The sequence below is a fragment of the Lagopus leucura genome, unplaced genomic scaffold (assembly GCF_019238085.1).
Source record: "Lagopus leucura isolate 7727_CA_CO unplaced genomic scaffold, USGS_WTPT01 Super-Scaffold_100001, whole genome shotgun sequence".
NCBI lineage: Eukaryota > Metazoa > Chordata > Aves > Galliformes > Phasianidae > Lagopus > Lagopus leucura.
The window spans coordinates 98844667-98872071 of NW_024962262.1; the positions used below are offsets into that span (position 1 = coordinate 98844667).

General features: G+C 46.9%; 2 protein-coding genes across 2 annotated transcripts in view; both read right to left on the minus strand.

Annotated features, from left to right (window-relative positions):
* Window positions 1-2595: 2595 nt before the first annotated feature.
* LRRC58 (leucine rich repeat containing 58) lies at window positions 2596-18246 on the minus strand. The gene is made up of 4 exons (XM_042867921.1): window positions 17753-18246; window positions 10470-10598; window positions 8930-9207; window positions 2596-7569 (listed from the first exon to the last, which is right to left on the minus strand). The coding sequence occupies exons 1-4, from the start codon at window positions 18244-18246 to the stop codon at window positions 7361-7363; spliced, it is 1110 nt and encodes a 369-aa protein (XP_042723855.1). The 3' UTR covers window positions 2596-7360.
* A 1985-nt stretch (window positions 18247-20231) lies between these two features.
* The window catches only part of FSTL1 (follistatin like 1), a 43205-nt gene continuing 36031 nt past the window's right edge, over window positions 20232-27405 (minus strand). Inside the window, exons 8-11 of the mRNA XM_042867923.1 lie at window positions 26576-26688; window positions 25292-25402; window positions 23634-23731; window positions 20232-23369 (exon numbers count right to left, since the gene is read on the minus strand). Of these exons, the coding sequence (XP_042723857.1) occupies window positions 23325-23369; window positions 23634-23731; window positions 25292-25402; window positions 26576-26688 (367 nt within the window). The 3' untranslated portion in view covers window positions 20232-23324. The remainder of the gene's footprint in view (window positions 23370-23633; window positions 23732-25291; window positions 25403-26575; window positions 26689-27405) is intronic.

The window sequence follows — 27405 nt, forward strand, 5'->3', positions numbered from 1 at the left end:
AAAGAGTACAGTGGGCAGATGAGGTTGCAAGCTGAGAAAACCAAAAATAGTTTCAAACTTTCCCGAATTGTTTAAAACATGTTTCAACCGGCCCAGTCACGTGAGGCTTCTGCAAGGCCTTTCATGATTGCATCTCTCCACAGAAGTCTGCTGCTGCTTTAAAGAGAGACACAAACAAACAGACACAGTTTAACAGTTAACACAGATACGTGGAGAGAATAAGTGGGGAACATAACTTTGCAAAGCACGGTGCTGGGTTTGTTTGAAGATGAAAACACTGCGCTCAGTTTTGAATCAGCCCTTCACTGCTGTTCCTGATAGAGGCAATAAAGGGTGCTTGATTACGTTCACCCAAGTGGGTGTTTTAAAATCCTCCGGTCTGTTCTTTCTAACAGTGTTGCACAGAACAGAACACAAAGCACTGAGTTCAGCTGGTGCTTTCAGGTACTAAGCCCACATGGAGAAACTGTGCTGCCCTGGGCAGCAAAAATGGATCCACGACAGAGGCACGGAAGATCCAGTGACCTGTTTGCTTGACACGAAGGACGTTCCCAAAGCCAGGTGTCTCCCATCTCCAAAAAAGACCTGCTGTCCTTAAGGCAGAGAGCCATGAAGGGAAGCAGAAGGCCCTTCATGTCTGTTGTCCAACCCCGTTCCACACTGCTCCCATGGTCTGGTTGGCAAAGACTTGGTCAATGCTTTTCTTCTTACACAGCTCTTCTTCCTGAAGAGCAGTGGGACAGCCCTCCCCAGTGTAAATGCCATTTTATAAACAAATTAAGTCCATGGACAACAACCACATAACATCATCCAGCACAAAGCACAGCTTGTGTTTTCTCAACATTATTACACACGCTTGTTATAAAGCCACTTTTACTATGGACACCAGGACACCCACGAATAATGGAAAATCATTATTAATAAGGTGGAATTTTCCTACCCATTTGCAAAGGCCTGCAGATGAAATTTGCTCTGAGCACCCTGATGTGGCTGTGGATGTCCCTGTTCACTGCAGGAGAGTTGGACTAGATGACCCTTAAAGGTCTTTTCCAACTAAAACAATGCTATGAATTCACTTTTTTAGAGACTCCCCAGAATAAATAAAACATAATCCTGCACCTGCCCTACAGCTCCTTCTCCCAGCAGTAGCTGTTTGTTCCCCTGACTGTGCAAAGGGTGATGCTCCAACCTGTCAGACTCCAGCTTGTGAGCCACCACATCCCCACACAGACTAAGTGTTTGCTTCCCTCCCAGCCTAGCAGCTCCCCAGTGGCTGTGTCAGAGCACAGGCAGGGGCTTTGTAACACACCTGTTCTTCACTCCTTTACATAAACAGCTGGCAAGCAGCTAGGCTTGGTGAAATCATATGCCGCCAAATGCAGCAGTAGTGCTCTTCTGAGATGTGCAAATGGCAGTCTGTCTTGCAGGGCTTTGAGGCTCTTTGGTCCAAGTGTAACATTTGGGATAAGTATACCTGCTTGTTTGGTACTGCTGACTTCAGGCCCTATTGCTTCCACAGAGCCAAAGGAGGAGTTACAGACAGGGCATCTGGACAGCACTTTGACCACACGTTAAACCTTTGGCAGTCTGACAGCATGCCTTGAGCTGCCACCAGTGCAGCATCCAGGCCAGGACAAAGACGAGGGTGAAGGGATCTGCACACAGTGTTCCCTGCAAACAACCACTGAACCAAAACTGGAGTAGCACTCACTCCCACCACAAAATACTGGTCAGAAGTGGGACTTGGTCTGTATCGTGGATTACTTTCCTCTCTATCCTGAAAGGACGTCAACTGCTGTTAAAACTTCATGTCAAAAAATTCCCACTTCACTCACTGGTGGGAGCTGCTGCAGCAGCAAGCTCTTCTACACAAACACAAGCACTCATATCTCATCTGAGAAATCAGAGAGCTATCGGGGAGGGATACAGACACAGCACATCTCTAGACTGCGAATCAAGGTTGCAGATGAGGCTGGTCCTTTTCACTGCAAGCTGTGGGGAGCACCAGGACTGCCTTTCTTTCAGTAAATTCAATTGGTGAGTGCAACGGAAAAGGCGCATGCATCTAGCTCCAGTTTTCTGGGACACAAGGAAATGTACATCTCCACTTCATGATACTCACTTCCACAGTATCAACAGAACGCTCCCTTTTAGCTCCGAGCAGTTCTATGTGAGACTAAAATGCCAATCTGACATTCTGAGCATCTGCTTCAAGCATCTACGTACCTCAAGCTTCATTTACACTTCTTACTTCATAAGTGCTAAAAGGTAAGGAAGTTTAAGAGCTGTGATTCATTCCTTGAGAGCAGAAGAGGGGAGGTCAGAAAGATGTTGAACATCTGGAGATTTCTGCACTAGGAGATTGCAGCACTAAAGCCCAGGCAGACAGTGGACTCTTTGTCACTGGAGGTTTCTGACACAGCTTAGACAAACCCACCATGACCTGAACCAGCGTTTGCAATTTCCTCCATAAATGGAGAGGGTGGACTGGAGACCACCAGAGGCTCCTTTGGAGTAGGTATTTCTACAAAGGTGTAGAAGAGGGTGTCTTGTGTCTTTGCATTAGCCACAAAAACAGGCAAGGACATTCCCAGGTTGGTTACTACAGGCAAGGTCACTGGATTCCTCAGTGTTTTATTTGGAATGGAGCTGCTGCACCATTTGACAGGTTTTCATTACACTTGAAGTCGAACCATGTCTGAGGTAGTTCCTGATTAAGTTAATATCAAGTAATTCTTGTTTTACATTGTCCAGTTTTCCAATATACCACATTCCTGCACTGACATCTGGTAATTGCACAGCAGGATCTGAGACATTTTGGCAACAGAACACAAAAAACTATTAAGGATGTAGAAGGGAACACGGCATTACACAAGAAATGGGAACACAGTACACGATCAGAAAATCACATTTGAAAAATGATTTACAGGTCTCTGAGCGCATTAGGAAGAGGGAAAAACAATTCAAGAACTTCACTAGCGTTGTTCCAGATTGCTAGAAAACTCTATCATGCACTGCCCTCTCTTGTGCTTAGGTTGATCCTGCCATTTAATTACCTCTATCTTTATACAGTGGAGTTAGACGTTGGGAACACAGGCAAAATAAGGTCCTGCTTATGACATTCTCTGATGTGTTACAAACGAGCTCCAATAGCCGAGAGTTTCAGCAGTCCTTCTGGAATTTTCACCTACTGTTGGTTTTACACAGCACAGAACAGACCTAATCCATTCCCAGACTGTGTACAGCCCCATTTGTGATGTACACAGCTCTGCAAGCGTTCTGCTACAGTAATACCGAGAGTCGAGATGTCGGCAAATAACGGACACACACAGCTGTAGAAATAACATTTTTGGTTTAGTCTTTACAGTTTGTCTTACAGCTCATAATGAAATAATGTTAGAGATATTCTACATTCAGACATTTTTAGCAAAATACATTTTAAAAAAACATAAGGCACTTTAAGGCTTCCTGAAACAACTGCTCACAAGAAAAATTCAACAGGAGGGCTAGATGCGAACCCTTTCTCGCCTTAATGCTCAGGTCAGTAAAAGACCAATTCTCTAGTCAGTCAGGCAAATGAAATAATCAATGGAAGCTTCCAAGATAGAGTTACTGCTGCATTAGTGTGCATTCTGAAGTAGTCCACTTGAAATATCTTCAGTTGGGGGTGGCGATGGCAGAAATTCATCTGCCCGGCGTGAATAAGATGCATTAAAAATAGTTCTTTGAACTGGTTAACAAAGACACAGTGCAGGGATTAAGTTTCATTACTTTCATTGGATTAAATTCCTTCCATTCATTATTGCCAACGAGGGTAAGAAACAAAAAGGAGCTGGTTTTCCTCTCCCTCCCCCCTACTCCCATTATAATTCAACACAAGATTTCAAAGACTCAAAATGACCAGGACAGAAGCCCATGAAAAACTGCATCTGGCCACTTCAGAGTACGTTTAAATATTCATTACTGACTTCCTCAAGTCTCACCTCTTATTAAAGAATAACAAACATAAAAGAACTGGCAACTGTAGAAATTGTTCCCAGTCAAGTTGATATTTTGCTTCTCTTCCCCGTGATCTCACTGTTCCTGCTAAGTACCTGCATTCAGAAGCATCAGCTCCCCTTGGCAAGGAGATGGTGACACAAGAGGAACAATGCAGGCAGGGCCCTAGACCCTGTGGGGAAGATGGAATGAGCAACTTTCCTTCACACACTTGTGTCTCAGTTTAAGAACATTTTCAAAAGCCAGACATGCTGGGCTGCTGTAGCAACAAGGGGAATGATACCAAAACACTGACTGAAGACTGCAGCCAGAGGCGCATCGGAAGCAACTGAAATGCACTATTAAAATTTGGCAAAAAAGAAAAAGAGCTACAAGACAGAGCACTGGTAAAACCAGGGCCTGCTTCCCAGGGCCTCCAAGGAAGGGATGGTAGGAACCTACCATCCATCAGCAAATATTCAAGTTTCATCTTACCTATTTTATTGTCCAGTACCTTTTCCAGTCTTTGGGGGCTAAAATTGCTGAAAATGTGGATTTCAGGGAGGCTCAGTATGTTAGGCACGGCAAGTACCGACCTGCATCCCTAGTGCTCTCACATCCACCTCCACGGGGAAAAGAAAACAACTAACGAGTCATATCTCTTACGAGTCCCTGATTGTTTTAAATTCTGACTTCTTGAATTGCACTTTAAATCCCAGCAGCACAAAGAAAAATCATTAGCTATATTCACAAATACATATATATTTTTAAGAGACGTTTTATCAAGTTGAAAATGTAGATATCCACTGCATAAGCTGTCAACTTTTGACTCGGCTACAGCAAAGCAGCTACAAAAACAGATTAGTCTATTAGCATTATTAGAATGGGGGTAGAGATGGGCTGCTTGCTTGGTTAGGCAAGAAAATGCACCTGAGGAAGGAGCTAAATGAGAACCAGCCACCACTCACCTTGGTCTGTCACACAGATAGGTATTACTGTGCAAACAGGAACCGTGGCAGCAAAGTGGCTGTGAAATCTGACTTTGTCAAATGAAAAAGACATCATTTCAAGAGAGCTGCTACTCAAGAGAAGAAAGGCAGGCAGTACTCCACAGCCCTGAGCTCAAAAGATCTTGGAATCTCAGTTTACGTGGTTCACTGTAACTGGCAAAAAAGCCACATTCCTGATCATGCAGTTACTCCCTACTGTTAAAATCAGCAGTAAACTTCAAATTGTGGCTCTGCAATCAGTTTACCCTCCATTAGCATTTGTATGACAAGATTCAACCAGGACACGAAGAAGCATCAGAAAGAAGAGATGAAGAAAACGTCCACCACTCACTAATCCCTATTTCACCAACAGCATGCAGTTGTTCTCTTTTCAAAATGGAGGGTTTGTCTTTCTAAGCAAACCTCGTGAAATTTCCTAAAGTGATACCCAGTTGCTTTGTACGTGCACCTGTCTTAAAAACACACTTGTGAAAATGACTGGGAAAGGCACAGAGCACGTGTCATTCAATTCCTTATATACTTGTTGGTTGCACGATTTAGACTAAGTTGCAATAGTTAATAAGCAGATAATTTCTTTCAAATTCAAGTTCTCTGCAAAGGAACCAGGGAAGCAATCAGTACCATTGAGGAAGTGCAAGGCAAGAAGTTAAACCTGCACACTGAGACAGACTGGAATGCATAAAGTTTCACAGACCTTGTTTGTCAGGTAACATTAAAAGGAAAATTCTAGCTTAAAAAAAAATAATCACTAAAGCTAATTACAATGAGTAGAATTATCAAAGTGCTTTAATAAAGTGTCAAGCATAATTAAACAGGACCATTAGCACAGAGCTGCCATAAGATATCCTAACAGGCACATGTGTTTTCCAAATGCAAGAAAGAAGTACAGGTTTTTAATTACCCCCTTAGGACCAAAGTGGGTTAAGTAAAGTTACGCTTGTTCATTTTGCTTCTTAACATGAAATATTTGCTCTGCTCGTGCATTCAAAGGCACAGCTGGATTTGCCATACTGAGGCTGCAACAAAAGCACTGTCTGCTGGAAATACTGAGAGGAGCAGCTCTCACTAAGCAAAACACTGACAGGTGTCATACTTCAAAATTCTGATTTTTTTTTCTGTGGATTTCCTTTCAACATAGCTTAAGATAAGCAAATGTGTTACTTGAATAATCCAACAGACTGCCAGTTCCACCACAGCAAGAGCAAATGCAAATAAGGAAGGGGCTTCAAAACCACCCCCAGCAAGATGCTCAGACAAGGTGTGCTATGTTTTTTTTACTGGCTTTTCCTCTGTGTTAAGAATAAGAAAAAAAATCCAAAAACTGTTCTTTGCAGCACGTCTCTCAGCACCTCCAATTCACTAAGGTGCTCTCTGCTTTAAATAGATGAGCTTAAAGATGGATGGTAGCCCTGCAGCAAGCACAGGAGAGCTGGCTGCTGCAGCACAGGAACATGGTTGCTTAAGGAAAGGAAACGTCAATTAAGACCTTTCCTGCAATTCAGATATAAAAGTAGATTAGCTTCAGCAAGCTGAGACCCAAACATATGTTAGAGAGCATCACATCTGGTCCCGTGCACAGGCACACGCGGCCACAGGTCTGAGATAATATCAAGTCTCAACAGAACAACTGATCCATATTCTGAAGGCATCAGAAAAAAGCAGCACTCCAAGTGTAACAGGAAGAGGCAGAAGGAGGAAAAAAAATGAATATTGTTAGGAGGAAGCACTAAGGGCAGCCTGGTGTAATGAAAGAGAAAAAAAGGTGGCTCAGTTGTATGGCTATAATGTCTGCAGCAGCACAGAAACCCTGTGCCTCCAGGCAAAGGAGCAGTTTGGAAAATCTACTCCAGAATATCAAAAAAACAAAAAAAACCCAACTCTCATATTTGGTGAATGGGTTCAAGATCCGTAAATGAAATCAAAGGAGACAGAAAGGAATCAAAATGCTATACAAAACACTGGGATGCACGCATACCCACGTGGAATCATTAGCCTGTTCCCAATTTACGACAGTATTCAAGGATCTGGCCAGCCTCCTTTGCTCTGCAGGAAGACTGAAGTCCTGTGAAGTGACACATTAAATGCTTCTTGACCTGCCAGTCAGGACAAAGCCCCTCCCCAGCCCACACGAGGGGGTCACCCAGACAGCAGACATCTCTAACAACCCCAGGTACCCTACAGGCAGTATCCACTGAGTTAGTTCTCCTAAGTAGCGCTGCAGCAAGCAAGCCAGGGCTTGCTAAGGTGCTCTGCCCTCTACAAGGACTCGAGGAAAGTTTCTTGTGAGCCCCTCTGGCCAAGGGCTCGTGCTTTGCTGTTCCATTATTACTTTTCAAACACTTTTCCTTCCTGTCTTCTTGTTTTGTTCTCTGTTATCCCAGAAGGACTTTCTGCATCCTGCGTGCAGCAACGCTGGCTTCGTCCTCGGAGTCAGACTCACTCTGGGAAGTGGAGCTCTGGGAGGCAGAGCTGCAGGGCGAGGAGCATTCCGGGGAGCACAGGTAGTGCATCAGCGGGATGCGGTACTTCCCACAGAAGTCAACAAACTTGATTTGTCTGACACAGCTGTCAAAGTAGACACCTGTAAAGGCAGAGGGCACAGTAACAACATGTGAGACTGCGTGAGGAGTAATTCATGCGCTCCGTGAGGTTGTTGCACGTAGTCCAAATGGCTTAAGTTAGGATTTAACACGGCACTCGATGTGGAAGTGGAGGGGATACTGGAGAAAGAAGGGACCAGAGGACCTATGGAAACATAGAACTTCTCTCCTTGGTGCATTTCTCCTTGGTAAAAACCTCAGGCTGGGAATTTGCAAGCTTCTCCTTAAACGCTGAATTAATTCACCCACTCTGTTTACAAATCTGTGAAGCCACTTCTACCAGCTAGCAAAAATGTGTCCACAAATAGACCCTCTCTCTTTCATGGCTCCACTTCTATTCTGCCTGAGTGAAGTCACCACGCTGAGTTTGGATGCTGTTTGCCATGGCAACAGCATTGCTGTAATGCACAATTACCTTCTCTTCCTGTCACAGAGAGTGATTTTAGACACTGACATTTTCAGAAGTTTCCAGCAGTCTTTCAAGTCCTGGCTGGTATGGAGCAATCTTTTCTCCTGCAGTGTCACAGCAACACTGCAGTGCTATGCTAATTCATGAGGAAAAGCAAGAAAAGAGGAAAACCAATCCACTGTTATTCTAGGCCCGTTCAAAGCTCTAAAAAAGGAAATATTTATTTCTCTTCCAACACACAAGTTGCAGCCCTTCATCTTTTCTTACTGAACCTGTTTTGATATTGTCCCACATGGAGATAAGATAACAAACTGCACAATGACTGCAAGGTGTGTATTAATGATTTTCCTTAATCTTCTCAAGGCTAAATGCACAGATCATTTACTGTGAATAAAGCTTAGGCATTAAGCCAAATTAAGCCCAAGGATTTCGGGCTTATCAACAAGTCCTCTTCATACAGGTACTACTATCCAAGCAAGAGCTAAAAAGATGCTCTTGTTAACCACCAAGCACTACAGCTCCCCTCTTTTTCCGCCTGGAAAGGAAGCTTGCTGTTCAGCAGCCCAATTTTAGAAGTTTGCCAAAGTTCTCCTGTCAGTTACTCAGACTGAGTTATTTTAGAGCAGAAGGGTCAGAAAATTCAGAACATAAAAGCACAGTGGAGTGCTGCGATGAGCTGTCGATGCTCCAACGGAAACACTGTCTGACATTTCCATGTAATTGTAGTAAACCAGTGCTAGAACTTTAAACGCCATTCCTAAGAAGAGTGAGTGAATCAGGATCCCTCAAGACATGTTTCAGGAGAGCTAGAGCCAATGAATTTGATGCGACAGCATACCTAGACTGGCTGAGCTATGAGAGACGTGGCAAGTCAAGGGGAAAGAAAACCCATCAGGTAAAAGCAAGCAACAGAGCAGCGAAGGTAAACTTACCCCCACATTTAGGGTTGGGACAGTTGCTGGCCAAGCTCAGATAGCGGACAAGATTCTCCGGGAGATCACTGGGAGCGTAGGGAACATTGCGAGTTTTAATTGTGCGTCCTGCCAATTCCTGAAGGCTTGGGGGGTTGTAGGTCAGGTCGCGGACGAAGCGAACCACCAGCGGGTTCCCTCGCAAACTCAGCTCCTCCAGGTGAACCAGGTTAAGAATCTCCCGAGGGAGGTAAGTCAGCAGGTTATTGTGCAGGCTGAGGGAACGCAGGGAATGCAGCCTAAGGACGGAGATGGAAACGCAGTCAGGATGTGCAAGAAAAGTCATTCCACACCTGCATTACATACAGATCTGATTTCTGTCCTTTCTCCTGACAGTTTCTTCCCTTTGGATTTTCTTCTTTCTAAAGCATAAATTCATGCTAAAGGTGATGCTGCTACTCCAGCACTCACAATGCTCTAGAAAGCTTGGCTCAGCTCTTGAATGCCTGCTGAAGAAAGTCTTCCATATGCTGTGTGCCTCTCAGTACACAGCCCACAGTCCCCCTCATCCGCTAAAAAAGTAGAAGTATAGAGACTGGCTGCTTTCAGCAGGAGATAATTTTTCCTTGTACCCAGTGCATGCACCAAAAATGGTTCCGTGCAATATTTTGAATAAGTCACCTGCTCTCCCTCATGCATTAAAGATGAATGCTGGTAGGCAGCCAGTTCTGTGAAGCCCCACGTTTTCATTGCTTGCAGCTGCATCATCCTGTGCTGTGATACACCAGATCTTAAAAGCTTAGCAAGGTCAGGCCAGGCTAGTGTCTGCTTGGGTGACAAGAGTACCCTGGCTTTCAGAAGGCATGTTTCAGCACAATGTCCAGGCATACCTCAAGTTAGTACAAGTTACAAGACACCTGGAGTCATTAAGCATTGTACATCAAGAATAATCCCAATAAGCCATCAAATTCCAATTGAGAAAACTCCATGCTGCCATCCATCTGCTTCTGGGGTTACAACCACACACTGAATTTTTCACCTCCCATCTTAGACTATCCATACAGCATTTGAAGCGTCCTCTTCTCCCCATTATGCAAGACTTAATAAAGCACTATCTCATTCTCTAGGATTGTGTTGTAGGATTTAATGAATGCTAAAACTTTCTCAGATCACAGAATAAGAAATGCCAAGGGAACACAAGGGATGGTACAGAACAAAGGCAAACAAAGGAAGGCTTTGGCTAAAACAAAACAAATCAAGCATTCATCGCTAAGAACACAGCAGCATGGCAGCTATTTATTCTCAGTTGCCCAGGTACTCCTCAGAGTTCCCTGCACAAATCTATAGGTTCACTTAGCAGTGTACAGTTGGTGATTTCTTTCCCACAACACTTTGATTGAGATTTCCACATTGTATCTTTGCAGTCTGCCTGCAGCACTAAGGATCTCCACGTTGACACTGAAGGACAAATAGGTCCTCCCACTTGCTTTTACCCACAAAAGCAGAAGGAGGAGTTCAAAGGGTTAATTGCAGCTGTTGGCTGATGACAGTAAATACTCACTGTGCCAGCTGAGGTGGAATGCTCTGAATCTTGTTGTCACATAGCACTAGAGAGCTCAGAGAAGGCAGGTTTGCTAACTCAGGTGGAATTGAAGTAATGAAATTCCCTCCAAGGTACAGAAACTCCAAACTGAAAAAGAGAAAGCACTGCATTATTTCATTAAGGTCATTTCCAGCCTCATTTAACAGCAGGTCTTCCCATCTCACGCATTTCTTAAAGAGAACTTACAGCTGACTAAGTGTGAAATAATTTGCTGAGGGGAAAGAAGAAACTGTTACACATCACAATTACAATAGAGCTGCTGTTTTGCAACAGATAAGGTTGAGCTTTAAGTCCAGACACCCACACCAACCGTTACATCTGCAGACAGGCACAAGACATCAGCTCTACACGCAAAGCTCCTGCTCGCCCTTCCAAGGAGGAGCAACCTACACTCAGTCTGCACCACTGACACAGCTCCTGCTGCTGCCAGCATGAGTTCTCAGTTTCAACAGGAGTAAAGCAAAGTGGCTCCCCCTGAAAAAGTCCACTGGTACTGGCCCTGCATGAGGGCTGGTCACACTGCGATGCCATCTGACTCCTCGGTGTCTAACTGCAGCCTTTCAGAAGTCAGACGCATCCCATCCCACTCTGATACAACTCACTTACCCACAGCACTCCAGCTGCAAGAGCACAAGGTACACTACAGTCACGCAAGCACACACACATGTCAAACAGACTGATTTCAGTACAGCCATGTCACGGAGCCCAAAGCTACTAGGGACACCAGCTGTACTAGCTGCAGCTTGAGTCTAAATAATAAAAACACCTCCCTGCCAAAACTCAGCAGATGGGAGACAGGACTGAGCAGAATCCTCCAACCAACTGGAGTGTCCATTATTCACCATGCGCTTCCACCCTTTCTGGACAGAAGATGTTAGACAGCAACTAATCATTGACTTCTCTTCCATACAATCTCTGCAAGGCCCCATGGAATGGAGTCAGAGAGTCTTCCTCACCCGTTCTCAACCATGTGCAAGAGAAACAGAGGAAGACTCAGCTTTTCTGGCTGGGAAGGGACCCCACCACAAATTGTGGTACACGCTCAGCTATGACAAAGCAGCTACAAAACAAAGCCACTTCTAAGCCTTAAACTGAACCTGACCATCTGAAACAAAGGAATGAATCTTGCTTCACCTAAGAGATCAAGTGGGACAGCATTTGTGGAGGCCATGCTCAACATGCAAGGGAACACGCAGAGCAAAACCAGACACCATTCAAGAATAGCCTCTCTTCAACGTGGACAACCTGTAGGTGGGGGTGGAGGGGGGGCAGGAGGGAGGCTGTTGTGCAGATAGTACAAGGGGAGAACATGTTTAATTAAATTTTGATCCCCTAACAAAGGAATTTCAACCAAAATTCCTCCAGCCTCCATTGTTTCCCAAGGTGGACTTAGGCTGCTTGGGCCTCATTAGGCATTAACTGCTGACAGTACAGTTCCTTTGCATATTTTAACTCTGTGCCATTGCTGGAGCTCATGTTGAAAAGTGTTGGGCAAGGGAATTTCAGTAATGTGGATTTCAATGTTTAAATAAGCTTTAGATGTGTACAGGTCTCTATGTCCTAGGAAAAGTGAATAATTAACTCTTTGTCCTCTGTGCTTGAAGACACAACCACTACAAACTCATTCTACTGGGGAAGGGAAAAAGGGAAGCAAAATATGCAGTAAACGTTTTCAAAATCCCTTTCAAGCCATAAAACACATTTCAAGATCAGCTTACTGCACGTACTTAGCGTGCAAAACACTGCCAACAGACTTAGAGCTTTCAAGTCCATTCTTTTTAAGGGCTGCGTAATGAGGGCACTGTGACTAGCTAAGATACAAAGCCCCAGCACCAGGCTACAAAGTGTTGCTAAGAATTCACCAAATAGTCTTTCACTGGCAGCAGAGGGCTTCTGAAAAATTGTTCTCCTTTTACCTACCTTCTGGGTCACTTTTTAGAGGTCTGCAGATTAGTAACTGGGACTAGTCTTGTGCTTACAATTTGGAATTTATCCCATACATTTAAGGCATGAAGTAGGTCAGTTCTGAGATTACTTTTTCCTCACTAGGAAGGATTCAGTCTCTCATCTTGGCTGAGTAAGACCGAGGAATTCCTAACAGCCATTTCTGAAGCCAAATCAAGTCAAAAGAACTGTTTGAGCAAAGCTCACCACGACCCAGACCAGGATTTCAAAGAGACACAAGCGTTTTGTAATTAGAATTAGGCTGACCACACCACAGGTCACGGGTTGCTGCTCACCTACTCCTGTTCTCACTCCACATTGCACTAAGCCCCAACCTGGAGGCTACGGCAATGCTGGCTCTCCAGCAGCCCTGCTCGAGGAGGCATGCCTGACCAGGCTGAGCAGTGCAGTGACACAGTGGCTGGCCACAATAAGAGCTGTCCCTTTTGGAGCAAGGAGACGAGGTCAGGGAGCTTGTCTGGCTGCAGAGCACCCGGGTAGCAAACCCCTAACCGTGCCACAACCAGCAGCTTGTGGAACAGCCTGCAATAAAGCAACACGTGTTTGTCACAGCTTTCCATAGGAGGACCATAGCTTGGTGGCTGCGCTAAGTAACCTCTCAAACCTGGTTCATAACCTTTCACAACCAGACCAGACCCAGATTTTCTGAGGAGCATTAACCTGCACAATCACAGGGCCGGCCAGCTAAGGTCTCTTGCATCAACGCACACACAGAGGGAGAGATCAATTTTTTCCTCTATTTCCAAAAGCCAGTCTAGGAACTTAGAAAAGCCAGATGTATGTAAGTGCTCTTACATATAGGAAGGGAGTGGGGCAAAGCTCACAGCCATGAAGCGGATCAGGTGGTGGCAACAAAGCATACATACAAGATGCCAAGAGACTGCACGTGCCTGCTGGAATATGTCTTGATGTTTCCAGGTTGTCCTGTACCACAAAACAAACCCAAACACTTGGTAACTACGAAAAGCCCACTCAAAGCACAAGAGCTATTTTTAAATGCCCTGTCAATTCCCAGAACACTTCCACATCACACTTCAAGGGGAAAACGTTTTCTGGTGCAGAAGATGGACAAAATTTCAACCCATCCAGTTTCCCCATAGATGCTTCTCTGGGTAACATTTAACAGCCGACATCAAACAGATGCATCTAAATAGGTAATCTAAAAAGAAACGGTGACCCTGAAATAGCTCCAGGTCTGTTTAGGATAAATTTTTTTAGCAAGGAATTTCCACAGCAGCTGGAGGCTCATGCAAGGGAGGATTTTAAAAGCAACCCACAGTACACTCCTGTTCACCCTGTTCTACGGATTTGTTAATTCCTGGGAGAAGAGCACTGCCTTTGCTGACATGCAAATTCAAGATCAAACAGTTGTCTAAAAACTATTTGCAAAACGTTTGAAGAGGGGAAGAAAAAGGGAGGCAGCAAGCAGATTTCCTAACGCCGTATCTTTATCAAAGCTTCATTTGCTGTGTTTCCCACACTGTAAGAACCACTCTTAAGTGTATGCTTGTCTGACATGATTAATATTCGCCATGAATAAAAGCAAATACTCTGGTTTTCATTGCATCTAAGCCTTGACACAGACCTTGGATGAATCCAGTGATGAGCTCGAGGCCTTTGATCCCAGTCTTTGTATAACTGGGCTTTGCTACATGTTTCTAAGCAAGAAGGAAAGGAACACATATGGCAGATGCCTGGAAAGAGCCTGCTGCTTTTCTGTGCTCTTCTGCTTGCTCCTGGTGCTCCAATGCACACGGATATTAACTGAAAGAGGAACGCTGAATTTGAAACTCACATCAGGAGATTCAGGGGAGCAAAGGCATTTCACTGAGTTCCTAAGGATTCTTCCCTTTAAAGCGCAACACGCCCCCCAAAGCACACAGCCATGAGGACAACGTGCATCAGTAAACCAAAACCCACAGTGCAGCAGAGCTGCACTTTGACAGCCTGCCTCACCAAAGACATTTCATCCAAACCCAGCAGAAGCAGATGATGGCACTTCTAACTCACCAGCCATATTACATGACAGTTCATCGTGTGTCCCTAGCTGGACCAGCAGCAGTGAGATGTCTGTGATGCTCATCACACGGAGGAGCTGCTGGGGCTACAAGCCAAGCCAGAGACAGAACATGTGACCATCTCACACTGCAAACACAGCAAGGTCCATGCTGGAGGGAGAGCTGCAGAAGAGATGATGCTTAGAACCACTGACATTAAACTCACCTTTTTTGGGGCAACAAACACAAAAACAATGCAAAAAGGGTTGCTCTCACCAGCTAGTGCACTTTCTACCCTAAATTCACAGCAACAACCAATGCTGCAATCCTTGTACAATGCAGTCTTGCACTGTACCCACACTGCTTGCTGACAGAATCTGGGGGCAGCAGGAGGAGCTGGCTCAGCCACAATATCATTGAAAAATCCCTCAGTAGGGCTCACATTTATTTCTCAAAAATTTAAAAAGCTGTTCCAGATCACCACAGACTAGAGATCATGGAATCTGTAGGAAAGAGCAGCACTGCATTTTCTAAACATCTCTGACAGAAAACAAGAAGCAAATGCTTTATCCTTGGTGTCGGCTTGCTATGACCAGCACCACCCTGCTGCCATCACTACAGCAATCATGGTCACCCATTCTAGAACCCTCAAACACAAGGACATCAGCAGACACTCCTTCTGAAACAGCCTAGGAGGTAACACGATCAGCTGAAAACTGCCCACTTTCAACGCAGGATCTTGTGCAGCACCCAAGGGACAAGGACAGGGCAGATGGCTGAGGCTGGAAGCAGTAAGACAGCAGGACTGGCTGTGGTTCTCATCCATCACAGTTCATTACCTCACCAAGTCCCAGGGAACATGCTAAGACGACCTGACACCATCAAAGCCCGGACGTTCTCTTGAAATGAGAAGTATTTTTAGATCTCTGCAATTCAGCTCAGCTCTATAATCAGAGGCTGGAGCAGGTGAGAACTGCTAACCCTGGGAACTGCAGTACCAACAGAAGGAACATGTCAGTTAAAGTGCTACCTGCTTTTCTCTGTGGTCATGGAGATCAATGAGACATGAGGAAAAAAAATATTTTATGGGAAGTGGGACATGGAAGAAGAGTCAATGCCTTAGTTTGCCAGCAGCAGTGAGATGGACATCTTGTAGCTTGAGCTGTGTGATTAGTTCCTATGCCAGGCCCCTGCTGGAATTCAGAAACTAGCAGATTCCTCCATCCCACAGCAGCCAGTCCTGCTCTGCTCCTCCTCAGGTTTGCTTTACCTACTTCAATGCCAGGCATGCTCCCTTCACCGACACCTCTCTCATTGGCAGGTGAGTCTGACAGCAGCTTCTCTCTCTATTCCCTTTTTGATAAGGGCGTTAGGTCACCAGCTACCTGGCTCCAGTGATCCCATTCAAGATCCCCTGCAGAGGAATATTAAGTTATGAAGTACTGCTTTTTCCAGCTCTGGCAAGTAAGTGTGCTCCTCCTTTTTGTTATTCAAGCAGTCTCAAATGCAGAAGGGTTGCTGATGGCGAAGAAGCTGACAATCCTGGAGGAGCAGGGGTTTACTATCTTGAGCTAAAGTTCAATTTTATTACAGTGACACATTAGCAGAAGTTCAACAAGTTAACGGCGATTACACAGGAGGCAGACACAAGCTGGGTCTAGTTTAGTTTTTCTACCTGACGCATCACTTTGCAACGATAAACCCACAGCTCAATAGCTTTGTCCGCATTTGCCCTCTCAGAATTGTCGGTCTGGGGCTCATGCATGACCAGTGAAAGAAAATCCACAGGACAGGACAAACAGGAATCCTGCTTCAGGGCAGGCTAGAGGAAGAAAGTAGCGGTAGCTTGACAGCAATGTTGCACAGAGCACAGTCCGCTGGGGCACCACATGCTGTGTGTGTGACGCAGCCAGGTGCTTTCCTGGGGTCAGCTGCGTGACAAAAACCGGGCTGGAGGCTTGTTTTGTTAGAAGAAAAATAAAATGAGACAGAGAACCATATCCACAGTTGAGAGCATGCAAGGGGCAGCAGAAGCCTCTGCCTCAGAGGTAGCCACAACCGGATTCCAAGCACAACCCAGTCAGTTACCATGGATGCTATTGGAGGCAACACAGGTCATCTCTGACATCGGCCTCCTTTCCTACGCAGGTGGTGCCGCTGTGCTCATGTTCTCTGTTGCCCCTGAAGCAATGGCTCCTGAAGAGCTAAAAAGCTGAGACTCCCCCTCGATGCGCCAACCCCAACCCAGGATGTAGTCCAACTCAAAATGCATCAAAGCACCTCTCAATCCCAGCTTAGCACTGCTCCTCAACAAGAGCATGTTGTGCCATACCAAACTGCATTATGTTGCAGTGGACAAAACCATTTCCCTCCAGCGTTCCAGTAGCTCTACCATGCTCAGCTACAACTGTGGGATGTAGCACCCCATGCACTCAAGCTTCCGCTCTGCTGAGCCCACCAGGATGAACCCAGTCTTGTAGGGTCAAGGTTGCTGGAACTTGCGTCAGAGAGAGGCTGCTTCCAGCAAGGCTCAGCAAAGGGCCAGGGTGAGGAGAGGTCAGTCTCAAAAAGCACAGGGTTGGTCTGAGGCCCTGAAGACCAGCAGAACTCACTGAGGTGCCCGCATGACACCGACGAGTCAGAACACTGCCCGCAGCTTGTGGCAGGCCTCAGAGGCACCCGTCCCAGGTCAACACAGGCAGCCAATAAATACCACATGGACGCTACATAAGATCTCTTCCCACCCTAAAAATGTTCTCGGTTACCATGATTCAGCCCTCAATCTCTGCGTCACTGGCCTGCAGCAGTCTGATCAGGCCCCGGCACCAGATGTGCCATGACCCCGAGGCGCAGCCCAGGGCTCTACGCTTCAGACCCATCAGATCCATACAAATTAGATGGGTGGAGAGAAATAATACCAAAACACAAGTAAGCACCCTAATGAGACTGCTGCTGCATCAGCAAAGAGGCCCTGGCATTTGCATAAGCCACAATCAGATCTTCATCCTCCCGCGCTGCCCATCAGCCATGAGCTACACCAGACCTGAGGCTCGGCTTCTCTCTCCCCCGGAGGTATTAAAACCAAAACACGGAGCTCATACCAACCACACTGCCATCAGTGTGGCCCGCACCGAAGGCCGGGGCTTCGACGGGCTGCGGAACAGCGAAAGCACGGCAGAGCACGGCACAGCTCGGCACAGCACGGCGACACGAGGCGCAGAGGTGCCCGAGGACAGCCGAGCCCACCGCCCGCGCCGCTCCGGGGCCGCGGCCGCATACCTGCGGAGCTCCTGGATGTCGGGCGGGATGCCGTGCAGGCGGTTGCCGCCGAGGCTGAGGCTCTGCAACCCCCGGAGGCCCAGCAGGGCGGGCGGCAGCTCGGCGAAGCGGTTGCCGCTGAGGTTGAGGACGCGCAGGGAGCGGCTCAGCGGGGCCTGCCCCAGCGCCTTGGGCAGCGAGCCGGGCCCGCCCAGCCGGTTGTTCTTGGCCAGCAACGTGTGCAGGCGCGGTAGGGCCAGCAGCTCCTCGCCCAGCTCCGCCAGCCCCGTCCCGCTCACGTCCAGCACCTCCAGCGCCGGGAACCACTGCGACAGCCCGGCGGGCAGCGGGCCCCACAGCCGCCGCGGCGACAGCACCAGCCGTCGCGCCTCCGCGCTGCGCCGCGCCGCCAGCTCGGCAGCCAGCTCAGCCGCCGCCGCCTCCTCGCCCTCCGCCGGGCCCCGCCGAGGCGGCTCCAGCTGCGGCTCCGCGGCCGCACCGCCCGCCGCCGCCATCCCGCTCGCCGTCCCCGAGCGCCCCTCCGCTCCGTCCGCCCAGGAACCTGAATAGCACCGCCACTCTCTAAGGCCGTGCTCGATCCCGGGCCCGCCGCCCGCTGAGGGGGGAGTGGCGACCGAGGCCGAAGGGGCCAGAGCATTCGTATTCATGTTTCGGGGCTTCCGCCGGCCGCCGCAGGGGAGGCGGAGACCCTGCCGCCGGCCCGGAGCGAGCATGCGAGGGAGGAGCGCCTGAGGAGAGGCGTGCGGGGTGGGATGCCGTTAGCGCCGAGGGACGGCGTTACAAGCCCTTCGTTACAGCCCAGGCATCCTTGCAGCGTGCCCCCGGCCGGCCAGGCACGGAGCGCCTCGTCTAGGAACCGCGTCCGCATGGTGTTTTTGTATCTTCAGGGATGTCCTCGCCTGCGCCTTATAGCGCAGCTTTACTCCTAGGACGTTAGCAGGTCTTAACCCACGAGGCTTCCGTCTGTAGAAATGCCAGGTTACAGAGTGATACCGAACTGAGCCGGCTGGTACCACATATTACATGCACGAGCAACATGAGATTCCCATTTTCAGTTTGTTTGAAGCTCAACTGCAATGTGATGAAGTGCACATAGCCACGCAGTACAGTTACTCACCAATACTCATATGTGGTTTACTGCCTAAAACAGCAGCTCAGAGCTTGCCAGGCTTCTGCTAGAGGTGGGCAACAGGCTTCTTGTTCTACATCCCCTCCACAGCCAAAATCACTTAGCCTTGCTAAGCATGCGTGTTGCACATGGCAAAGTATTTATAGTAGAATCCAGCCAGATTTGTAGCAGACACTTCCTTCTCGTCCACCTTAAAATCCTGGGAGTTCTAGAAGCAGAGATTAAAGTCAGAAAATAGACCTATCTAACAGCTGAGCACTGAATGCCCAGTGAATATCAGCACTAAGACAGCGTGCAGAGCAGCTCATAGAATAAGGATGTCCTGTGAGCATTATTTGGTACAGTGTGAAAAGAGCAGAACCTAACCGAAGACAAACACTGCGAGCTTTTCTTCTTGACTAGTTCAATGCTTCTTAACTAGCCCAAGGCTTCTGATCCGTCCTTGTAAGACAAGTTTACAATACTTTTACTCATTATTATTACTTCTGAGTTTTCCACTTGGTCCGTCTGTTTTGTGAAATGCACTGCCCAAATCAGAAGGTTCTGAGACCTCTCCAATGCCTCATGGACAGAGTGACTGCACCAAGCTTTATGGCCTGTATCCCTGCATGCTTCCAGGTACGTTTTGCTCTCTCTCATCAGCATGACCCTAACTCACCTTCACCTTGTGATCTGCTGTAACACCAGTCTTTTCCTCTGGAACACTCCCTTATATACCTGCCTGCATGAAGCAGGAGAAATCAAGTCCACAGAGGGCAGAACCCTGATCTGACACTGTGCACTGTGCGGTACAAACAGAGAATCACAGAATGACAGAATGGCCCAGGTTGGAAGGGACCTCAAGGATCATGAATCTCCAACCCCCCTGCCACAGGCAGGGCCACCAACCTCCCCATTTAATACCAGACCAGGCTGCCCAGGGCCCCATCCAACCTGGCCTTGAACACCTCCAGGGATGGGGCATCCACAACCTCTCTGGGAGCCTGTTCCAGCACCTCACCACTCTCATAGTAAAGAACTTGAACACGTAACAGATGGACAGCTGCTAGGGGAGCAAAAAGAATTCTGAGTTGATTATAAATCCCATTGCTCAAAGTGCACGGCTGGGAGGTAGTTGTGGCTGCAGGCAGTGCCTCTGCCACTGGCTTAGCTTGTGGTTGCGGCTTTCCACTTCTCTTTACAGTTTCACCAGCTGGAAACCACAGAGGGTTTGTATCTTACATTTGTCAAATGCATGGAGATCTGTGTACAAATGCCACCACAGGATGTGCGAAATGCAGCTGTTTTTTGTTTGTTTGGTTGGTTTTGGGAGATGAAAATGAGGAATTGAGGTAAAAAATCAAACAAGTGTTCTTTTTTAAATTTTATTTGGCAGTAATATCCAACCCCCCGCCCCTGCTTCAAAATATTACAAAATCAAGTAAAATAAGTGCACTAAGGAAACCTACAGAATACTGATAAACGTCACACACATACAGGAGGGAATATAGAGGGAAGAGTAGGACTTGTTTGTTTGTTGCTTAAATTTGTTTTTTTAAAATAGTGCCTTCCCTGCCACTTGCAGTCTCTACAGCAATTGTCCCAGAGGGCAACACCTGGAACTCAGCACTGCCTTCCTCAACAGCCAAGTCACCCTGCAGATGACAGCTGACCCCCCTACCTGTTGTGAGTAGGCCAGATGAGAATCTCCAAGGATATCCAAGGCAGGTGTCTCATGTGGTTACCAGTTAGCCTTTCCAACCACCATCATTCTCCACAGTCACATATTCCCTCTGGGGGTACAAGGAGGGAAAAGCTACCCTGGTAGCACTTCTTTCCATAGGGGCACATTCACTGCACCCCGACACCACACTGTCCTAGGCTATGTTACATGGCTTGTTAAGAGAGCTTAGCTTGCCTTGCCTGAAGGAGCAGCCAACCCCTGGCCTCAGTCCAAGTGCAAGCTCTGTGAATCTTGACTGCTAGCATACAACTCCCCAGCCTACCCCAGCAGGCATCCTCACAGACTGCAACATCTGCAGGAAGCAGGAAAGGGACTGGAAAATTAAGCCTACAGAAGCCTTTCTGCATAGATGTCTCCTGCACCATGCTTTGCTTCTCCCAGTTGGAGATCTTCCTGCCTGGACAATGAGATGTTCTTCCCATCCAGGGAAAGCCTTTAAGGCAAGCTGTTGTGTTTTTTTCTAAGGCACTTCAATGATCCAAGCTGCAAGGTAGTGAGCTGGGAGGCATGAATTGGGGCAGAATAAAGCAAAACATTTATTAACTATGTTCCTGTGACTCCAGAACCAGCACATGATGCTGCTTTGTCCCTCTCTAAGGGAGGAGCTAGGAGATGTCTAATGAGTACTCCTGTTCCACCAAACATCTCCTTCAGGGCCACCAGAACACAGTGACTCGCAGTGTAGTCCTGCATTATTTGCAGCTCCTAAGGACTCATTCACTCAAATCACAGGTCCTAGCTTCTCAAATCTGGATCTTCATGAGAGAAGAACCCCTGCAAGAACCAGCCCCATTCTGCACTTACTGTGTCAAAACATCCAAACGTGGCACAGTAAGTTATGATTCCCACAGCAGATGTGGCACTGCATCAGTCAATGGAAATCCTCTGGATTAACATCAAGGACACAGCTCAAAGACCAGACAACTTTGAATAATCATGGTTCTCAGGAGAGACCACAGGAGGGATCAAGCTCTCTTCTTTTCCTACGTTTGCAAGACACCAACTCAGTCTTCTTCTTCAAGGAAAACACTGTGCCAGCAAAGAAAGGTGGAGATGCAAGCCCTGCTGATCTCCTCTCAAGCAGAACGTGCTTCTGCTGATGCAGGCTGAGTTTCGCTTCAGTAAGCACTATGGACTGCAAGACACCTGGCAACAATTGCTGAAGTTGTTCAGAAACAGGAAGATAGAAGTCACAGGCAGTCCTCTTGATTCAGGGATGTGCCACTGCTTGGGATGCACAGCAGGGACATGAAGGGAATGTGGACAGAGGATGCTTACGTGTGTAAGTATATGAAGTACACTAGACAACTGCAGGAGAAAATCAGCTGGTTGTGAGGCTAGAGAGGTGACTGTCAACAAAACAGCTGTTCATTTTTAACTAGGACCAATGCTCTGAGAAACAAGATACTTGAAAATGATCCGCCAAAGGTAGTAAAAAATGGTCTGATCAGAGACACTGAAAACTGTGTCAGTAGGAAGGGTTCTAGCCCTGACCCTGAACACACACTGGAATTAAAGATGAACGCTTCTGCCTTATCCCAGAGGGAGATGGAAAACCCAAGATGATGGCTAACAGCTCAAACTTCAATTGAACAGTTTTCTATGCAGTTAACCTACTGATGGCATGCCTCGTCCCTCTGTCTCTAGACTACCCTAGGTCCCTCTGGGCACTTTAAGACTCTGGGCATGCGGTCAGTGCTAGCCAGGGGAGCAAAAGCCAAAGAAAGCTGCAGTGTCAACCTGTGTCTAGCAGAAATTACATCCAGCCCTGCCTCTTTGCTCATTGAGGGACGCTGCAATGCCCAAGTGAGAAATACCCTGTAGCGTAGGGCTCACAAGTTGCTTGCTTGTGGTGACTTGAGTGCAGTGTGATACAAATTGTGCACGGGGCATTACAGCACTGTCACTAACAAAAACCCACAGGCTGGGTTTTCGTGAAAGATCTAGAACTACGAAACATACAAATGCTGAATCACTACCATAGGAAATAAAGTAATAAAAAACAAAACAAAAAGGGGAGTCAGCATGTGAATGTGATAAGAAAAAATACGATAGCACCTTTAAGGAGGGGGCAAGGAGAGTCAAGAGTGAGATGAGGTCAAAAGGAACTGTGTTGTGTTGTAGCCCACAATGTACTGGAGGAGCTGCTGGGGACAGTCTGGTGGAAAGTAAGGAGGAATGTGCTGGACTCCTGCCAGCAGCATGGCACCATGACTTCCAGGTGTCACATGAGGCTGACCAGCTTTGAGGAGCTCAAATCAAAGTGGAGGGTAAGCGGGGCAATGCCCTTTGCTAATTATGCCCTGCAGCACATATGCTCAGCCAAAAAACTGCCAGGCCTGTGCTGGTGCTGACAACTGTGAATTGAAGACCCCCCTCTTCTATCCAGCACTGACCTCCATCCTTTCCCCAGATCTAGGGGAACAAGAAATCCCCATTAGCTCCTGTGAGAAACCACTGTGGAAGTGTCCCAGGGACTGCTGTAGCTTCGCCCCAGCCTTCCAAGGCCCCAGCAACGAAGCTCCCTGACCTGGTGGGCTCTGCTCCCCTTTCCTGGCCCCATTCTCTGTGTATTACAAAACAAATAACCCATCGCTATACAATGTAAATATCTGTGACTGGGCAACTGTAGCAGACACTTGTGCATATTGAGATCAGAACTGGAGGACAGGGCAGCAGGTTGGGCCCATCCTCCTGGGCTCCTCCGATATGGAGGCCCCTTACATCTCCTTGGTGCTCATCTTCTTGGTCTTCTCAGCCGTCTCCTGAAGAAAGAAAGCACAAAATTGAAGCTTTGCACTGACATGGTTTGGCAGTGCCCTGACATTCTTTGGTCCATCCATGAGCAGTGACAACACTGTTATATTCCTCTAAGCCCCACGCTTGTATCTCTTCCCTCAGACAACTCAGATGTCTCCTTGCCGAGTTCCTCCATCTAACAGAAGCCTCCACATGGCAGAAGCAGAGGGAATACCTCAAACAAGGAGAGACATTTGTAAGCAGATCAATCTTCCCAGCCTCATACTAACCTGATGCTTTTGCAGCTCTTGAACATATCTAGCTAGCTCCTCCTCAGTCAAGTCTTGACCAGGCTGTTGTCTGTGAGCAGTCACCTTCTCATTCTTCCCTGCAAACAGAAATGGAATTCAGTTTTATCACAAATGCAAATTTCATGGACAGAACCATGGAAAACAAAAAGAAGCAGACCAGCAAGAGTATGCCTCAGGCCATAGCACACCTCAAGTTTAATGAGGCTTTACATAGTCTGGCCAGATCTTCCTTGAAAGAAAATCAGTGTGTGGCTACCTTGGACTTCAGAACCTGGGCTTCTAGACTGTCCCCCTATTGACCTACACCATGATAACAACGTGATAAGAAAGAGGCTGCACTCTGCTCTCCTCTGCTGTTATTTAAAAAGTAGCACCTCTAATAAACTCAAACATTTTGGCTTCTTGTAGGGAATACATAGAAGCTCAGTGCTACACAAGTACAATGGTGCTTAATGAAAAGGTAATTTTGCTTAGTGGAGATGCATCTTGCTGATGTATCTGATCTGATTCTTTGGCTTCATTATCTGTCTAACAATAACCTCTGACCCTTCTACTGCTCTGACACAGGCAGAAAGTGAAAAAATTGCTGTCCAACTGTGTGCTTCTGTCACGGATGCAAGGAATTAGGTAGGCATCAACACTGGGTGTAACACTGCAACTTTGAAGATTGTTTCTGGGCAGGCAGAAAAGAGTCTCTCATTTGGTTGCTTAACCTCTCACAGCTCCGCAGGCAACTCTATGAAGTAAAACAGTTATCTTTTCTGAGGTGAATTCCTGCTGCAGCAGCCTAGTCCAAGCTGAGAGAATCCCAAAGCTTGCGCTGCAGACTAACAGAAAAACATGAAAGAAACACTGCACATACAAACCCGATGCTGTTTTCCTCTCTCCTCTCCTGCCCAAGCTATGAGATTCTGGCTGGCTATAGATCTGAACGTGCTGCTGACAACTCCAGCACAGCACTGCAAACAAAGCTCATACAAAACTTCGGTTTCTGGGGAAGAAGGCCAGAAAAATGCAGTGCAGTGCTGCGATGGTGAATTTCATTGTGAACTTTTAAAAACAGCCCTCCAGGTGAAGAACAGATAGACCAACAACCCTGCCTTTACTACAAACACTACCTCCCTTCATCTCTGTCACAATTCTTCTGCTTTACAGTTCTTAATGCAAGAAGCTAAAGCGCTTTTCTGACATCACTGGATTAAGTCTCATTTATCCATTCCTGGGGCATGACTCCTGTTTTTCAGATACTATAAATATAAATACAGTGAGGATACATATAGGATACAGCTGCCCTGCTCACACCCACACATAAGGTTGCAGACAGGAATCTACTTGGTTTGTGCACGCCCCAAGCCAGCAGGATGCAAAGCAGCTCTGGTCTGGAATATCTGCTGCTGAATTTTCATGATATCAAGCTCAACCTACAAAGCCCAATACCATTGTTCCCAACTCAGTTACACACTTTCTGATCTCTAGAACAGAACCAACTTGGGTCTGGCCATCTTGGAGCAAAGGATGATGGGAGAACCACCAACAGAGAAGGTAACAAAGAACATTAGCGAGCCCCTACAAAGCTGGAAAATAAAAATCCCTTTGCACAAAACCAAATACAATCATCCTCTGGAAAGCATACAGACCTTCACACGTCATTGCAGTGCACACCCAGTTCCCACAGGCACAGACGCAGCGGTTGCACTCCACCTGGGTCTCTGCTCCATCCTCGTAGGTTTCATCTTCCAGGGCACACTCTAGAAAAGCACAGAACAGGGATAATAGTTGTACCCTACAGATCCAGGAGATAATTAGAGAGAGGAGGTACAATCTCACTCTCAAAGAGAAGCTGGGAGATACCTTTGGAAGAGGCCAGCAATACACCAAAGATTTCAGGTGGACCACTATGACAGAAATATTCACACTGAATTCACGTGTGTGAAATTAGCTCCAAAACAATTACTTGGGAAAGTCATACACTTTGCTTTGTTTCCTCAAAAGCACGCATTTCAAGTTCTCAATCCCAAATGAGATCTTGATATTGGGTTTGCTTAAATGTCCTGACCTGCTGTATGCAGAAGAGAGCACCCAAAGTGAAAGTTTTGGTTACTGTGAAACGAATCCCTGTTCCAACAGGGTAGTTGCTGGGGAAAGCGTGTGTGTTTGCAGTAGCCCTAAGAAAGGAAGGAAATAAGAAAAGCTCTCTCATTTTAGCTCACATTTCTTCTCTATTATATAACCATATAACTATAATCCTCAAAGCACTTAATTGTGGTGGTTCAGTGAAAACCATGCCCTCAGGGATAGAGATGGCATCTCTGGCTTCCTACTCAATATCCCCTAGAAGCACAGCTTGGTGTCACTGCAGTGGATGTAAATCCAGCACCTTTGGACCAGCAGGCGAAAGCACCCCCTGAGGAGATGATTAGATGAATGGCTTGGCACGCCTGGTCAGCAGAACACTAAGCTGATTCCACGTAGCACTGAGCAGGATTTGGAAGGATAGCGAACTTTGAGACGCTCGTCAGGGAGGGTTTCTGTGTGAAAGGCAGAGCACAGCAGGACTTTGTTCTGGTCCAACTTTTCTAAGTTATCCAGACATTAACTCTTCACATGATTCATATCCGTGCTGTTAAATACATGCCTTGACGATCAAAGCATACCTTATCCATTTGACCTACGTCCCTGCTTCTAAAATCCAAACCTTTTAAATCACATGAGCTCTGGGCGCTCTGGGGGAAACAGCACTATGTTTGACAATTTAGGGATGGGAGAACAAGGGGTGCTGTGGGATAGCAGGTAGGGCACATATCAACATCAACTCTGGGAATGGAGTTACAGCATCCAATGGCTGGCTCAAACTGGTCCCTTTTCTCTGTTCCCTTACCGGGACCCCCACTAGTTCCCCAATACAACTGAGGAATTCCTACTTTTCTCCGGTGGATTAAAGGATGGGCTGAGGCACTTGAGAAATTCATTGAAGCTGAGCTTCCAGTCAGCATTTTCATCTGACAGCTCGATGAGGGCATCTATGCAGAGTCCCCTAAAAGGAAACACAGAGGCATGTTCTGCACAGGGCTGTACCAAGTCGTTCCTTCCTCTACTGGCTTCGGAGTACAAACAAGTTAAACCAGTCACTGGCCTCAGAGTATGGATGAGTTGAACTAGGAAAACTAGGAAGGTTCTGAGATGCCAGGAACAAATGTCTTCTGCAAGAAAATCTCCCTGGTGTAAACAGAAGAAAAACAGACACCTTTCTCATGGCTCCTGAGGTGTGCAGGGGCTGGTATTCAGAACAAATCAGGTAGCAGGAATAGCACCCTGCTGACATCTACATGCTGTCACACAAGTACAGATGAAAGCACAGTTCAATCACAAGCAGTCATTGTCTTGCACACAGGGGCACAGAAAAAGGGAAAGTTCTGAAGCTATGATTTCATGTGATGGTTGCACCAGTTCTAATTACGGGCTCTCCATGAACTCTGTTCTCCCACCATCTTCCTTGCTCTGGATATAGCTATCAGTCAAGAGGCAAGCATGGAAAAGCCACTGGAAAGCCAAATCACTAGGAAATAAAAAAGACAAATTTTCTCTCATCCAACTCACCTCCTGGCTTCAAAACTATTAAGTCCAGTGCAAAAGAGAGTTGGAATGTATGGCCCAACCTGAAGGCTAAGGGTAGGACTGCTCCTTTTGGTGGCATTCATATCTAATTAAGTTAGAAGCCATTTCACATACAGTTAGATTTGCTGATTCTGTT

Bases quoted from the DNA above. Each gene is read 5' to 3' on its own strand.
- LRRC58 (XM_042867921.1), bottom strand. From the start codon at position 18,246: ATGGCGGCGGCGGGCGGTGCGGCCGCGGAGCCGCAGCTGGAGCCGCCT. The intron at 10,599-17,752 runs GTATGCGGCCGC...TCTCTTTTTCAG, and splicing joins GACATCCAGGAGCTCCGCAG to TTTGGAGTTTCTGTACCTTG. The intron at 7,570-8,929 runs GTAAGTTTACCT...CTGCCTTTACAG, and splicing joins TCCCAACCCTAAATGTGGGG to GTGTCTACTTTGACAGCTGT.